This window comes from Spinacia oleracea, chromosome 2 (assembly GCF_020520425.1).
Source record: "Spinacia oleracea cultivar Varoflay chromosome 2, BTI_SOV_V1, whole genome shotgun sequence".
NCBI classification, from domain to species: domain Eukaryota; kingdom Viridiplantae; phylum Streptophyta; class Magnoliopsida; order Caryophyllales; family Amaranthaceae; genus Spinacia; species Spinacia oleracea.
Window position 1 is genome coordinate 17,695,214 of NC_079488.1, and position 3,354 is coordinate 17,698,567.

The 3,354-nt window shown below is 36.7% G+C and overlaps 1 protein-coding gene across 1 annotated transcript; it reads right to left on the bottom strand.

Annotated features, from left to right (window-relative positions):
* Positions 1-1,675: 1,675 nt before the first annotated feature.
* LOC130467256 (uncharacterized) lies at positions 1,676-2,398 on the bottom strand. Its single transcript, XM_056835715.1, has one exon. The coding sequence runs from the start codon at positions 2,396-2,398 to the stop codon at positions 1,676-1,678; it is 723 nt and encodes a 240-aa protein (XP_056691693.1).
* Positions 2,399-3,354: the final 956 nt, after the last annotated feature.

The following is a 3,354-nucleotide window of genomic DNA, read 5'->3' on the forward strand; positions in this document are numbered from 1 at the left end:
CATAATATCATTTTATAAGAAATTCAATCAATCATATTATAATAAATAATTCAATCAAATCACATTTCATTTCCCGCAATTCATAAAACATGTCAAAACATTCAGATCATAAATGCAATCATAATGTCATGATTTCATAAACACATTTAGAAGGGAATTGCGGGTACTAGCAATAGCCGTTACCTCAGTTCCGCGATTTTTGCTAAGGATTTTCCTTGGTTCGTTTGTCCTGAGCTCCGAGTTCAATTTCTTTCTAAAATATTAAATCATTGAATTAGTTATTAAATCGATAAATAAATAGAATCAATATTTTTTTTAAATCATAAAATTTATAAATAATGAATTTTATAAATTACGAGTTTTAATATAATTTCATAATTTAATGAAAATATTATCAACGAAATTTTTAATCGAAATACATATATATTTTATAAATCGATTTTCATGAAAATATTTATAAATTCCGTTTTTGTTAAATAAAGCTAGTAATTTATTTTTGTAAAATCGACAATTAAACCTGAAAAATATTAAACAGTTTTATTAGTAAATAACTAAATTATCACAATTTATTAAAGCATGCAAATTAATAATTAGAAATCTGAAAATACAATTAAGTTTGTAACTCACCCAAAAGCCCAAAAGAAATATGGCCCAATTTTTAATATGGGTTGGAAGGGAATCAAAGTTTTAAACAAAACTTTGATTTTGGGTTTGTCTGGAACAGGGAAGGGGATGCACGGAGAGGAGCAGGGGAAAGGGAGGAGGGAGGAAGGGAGGTGGCGGTTGGCTGGGCGGTGCGGCGGGGTTGCGCCGGTGGTTCAGCACGGCAGGGCCGCGACGGAGATGGTGGCTGAGGTGGCGCGAAAACTGGAAACAGGGAGGGGGGAACATTACGAACAGGGGAGAAGTAAACGGGGGAGTTTGGGTGGTCGGGTGGTGCTGGGAATCGCCGGTAAGCGTGGGAGAAAGGGGTTGAGAAGGTGGGGAATGGTTGGGTGATGGCTGCGGTGTTGGTGGTGCGGCAGGGGAAAGGAAAGAGGGAGAAGGGGGTGCGTGGGAGGAGGAGAGCAGGGGAGGCGATGGGGTGTGCGGTGGTGGCCGAAGGTGGTTGGGATGGTTCTGGGTCGTTGTTGCGGTGTTTAACGGTGGTTTAGGTGGCGGACACTGGTGGTTATGATGGCGGTGGTGGTTGGTCCGAATCAGAGAAAACAAAAGGGGAGGAGAATTGAAATTGAATTTGGTTGCTTGTGGGAACTTAATCTAAAGTTTCTGAATTTGTAGGGGAAGAAGGAAGAATTATTGGGGCATGTATGTGGACGGGCTTAAGGGAAGGGAAGAAGGAAGAAATGAGCTTCCTTCTTTGAACGTGAAGAGGAAGAAAAGAGAAAGCAAAATATAAATTTTGGTCTTTAGGGGTAGTTTAGTAATTTCACATAGTTAGGCCTAAAAATCAGAAATTTTGTTGCTATTTTTGGAAATTACTAAAAGTAGAAACGTTTAGTTAAAATAATTCTTAATAAAAATATCGTTAACGAAAATTAAATAACTTTTCGTTTATAAATTTAACATTTAACAATAAATCGTAAAAACGATTAAAATAACGAAACTCGATTATTCGTAATTTGTTTAAAACGAAATTAAGCTAATAAATATTTTTAATTTTAATAAATCAAGTTTAAAAATTTCGGGGTATTACAGTTACAACATCATCAAACTTATCCTCAAACACCTTTGGGATCCCATGGATATTCTTGTCATCGGGAGAGGACCTAGAAAGCTCATTATCACACTTAGAAACACGAAAATTGTTAGAAGGGTTAGCATGTGAGCAAAAGCTCTCAATATAAGCAATACTTTCTACCTTCATACAACTTTTCATATTTGCAAAACATCCTTCACCAAGGGGAAGCTTGAAGCTAGCTTTTGAATCTCCCGCTTTCAAGGTGATTAGTCCCTCTTGCACATCAATAAGAGCACCCGCGGTGGCCAAAAATGGCCTCCCCAAGATGATGGGGGTATGGGCACCCTCATCGATGTCCAAGACTACGAAGTCAACCAGAAAAGTAAGCTTGCCAACAACGAGGGGAACATCCTCAATCCTACCCAATGGCAACATAACCGATCGATCGGCTAGTTGCAATGACATAGCGGTAGGAGAGAGATCACCTCGATTGAGCTTCTCATAAATCTTATATGGCAAGATGCTCACGCTTGCCCCCAAATCACAAAGAGCATTATCAAATTTGAGCTTTTGAATTCTACAAGGGATAGAAAAACTCCCGGAGTCATTGAGTTTTGGGGGAAATGAGTGTTGAATTAGAGCGCTACAACTCTCCGTGAGTTCACTACTACAAAAATAGGCAAAGAGACCCAACCAAAATTGCTTAAGAGACCCCATTTAAGGGAGGTCTCTAGATAAAAGAGACCCCCTCATCTAGAGGGGGTCTGTTTGTTAAAAACAAGAGACCCGTTATTTAAGAAAAGAGGTATGTTTTGTTAAACATACAAAAAATAATATAGAAGGGTAAGAGACCCCTTATTAAAGATATGGCGTATGTTTGTAAAAAAATTCAGACCCCATATTTAAAATAGGGGTCTCTTCGATATTTTATATTATTTTATCCAACAAACTAAGACCCCATAGGTAAGATACGGGGTCTCTTTGAGTTTTTTAATATTTTTATAATTAACAAATTCAGACCCCATATGTTAGATAGGAGGTCTCTTTGAATATTTTACTATTTTTTATTATTATACTCGAGAGAGCCCTTTTTGTACCTAACGGGTCTCTTTTCATCAATTTTTATTACGAAAAATTACCATAAAGAGACCATTTTTGGCCTAAAACATCAGCATTTAACCGACTTGGTAATTCCAAAATAATTATTACAATTACCAAAAAATTATTTTCACTTTACATCAATTGTAATCTCCAAAAATATAAAAATAACAAAATTCAAAAGCCTATATAATTGTCTCAAAAATCTGACTCACTAGTCCAAGAATATGAAGCTTCTCTGCAAATTGAATCAACCACAAAACCTAAATACCTATTTTCCAGGTCATGGCCAAATTCTTTCCAATTCTCATAGACAACCCACTGATCTTTATCATCACACTTGTCATCACGCCATCTACATCAGAATTTTAATGATAATTGTGCTCCGATAATGTTGTAGGTACGTCTGGAGTACTTGTTATTTCATTTTCGCCAACTTGAATGGCAAAGGATCCCGTGGTTCCTCCCAATTCTAACACAGAAAGTTGATAGCCTGGACTAGATTTTCCAAATAAGCTTTGAGTTGTAAAATAGTTGTACTGACCACAAAAGGAATCTTTAAGTCGAATAGTCGA

Bases quoted from the DNA above. Each gene is read 5' to 3' on its own strand.
- LOC130467256 (XM_056835715.1), bottom strand. From the start codon at position 2,398: ATGGGGTCTCTTAAGCAATTTTGGTTGGGTCTCTTTGCCTATTTTTGT.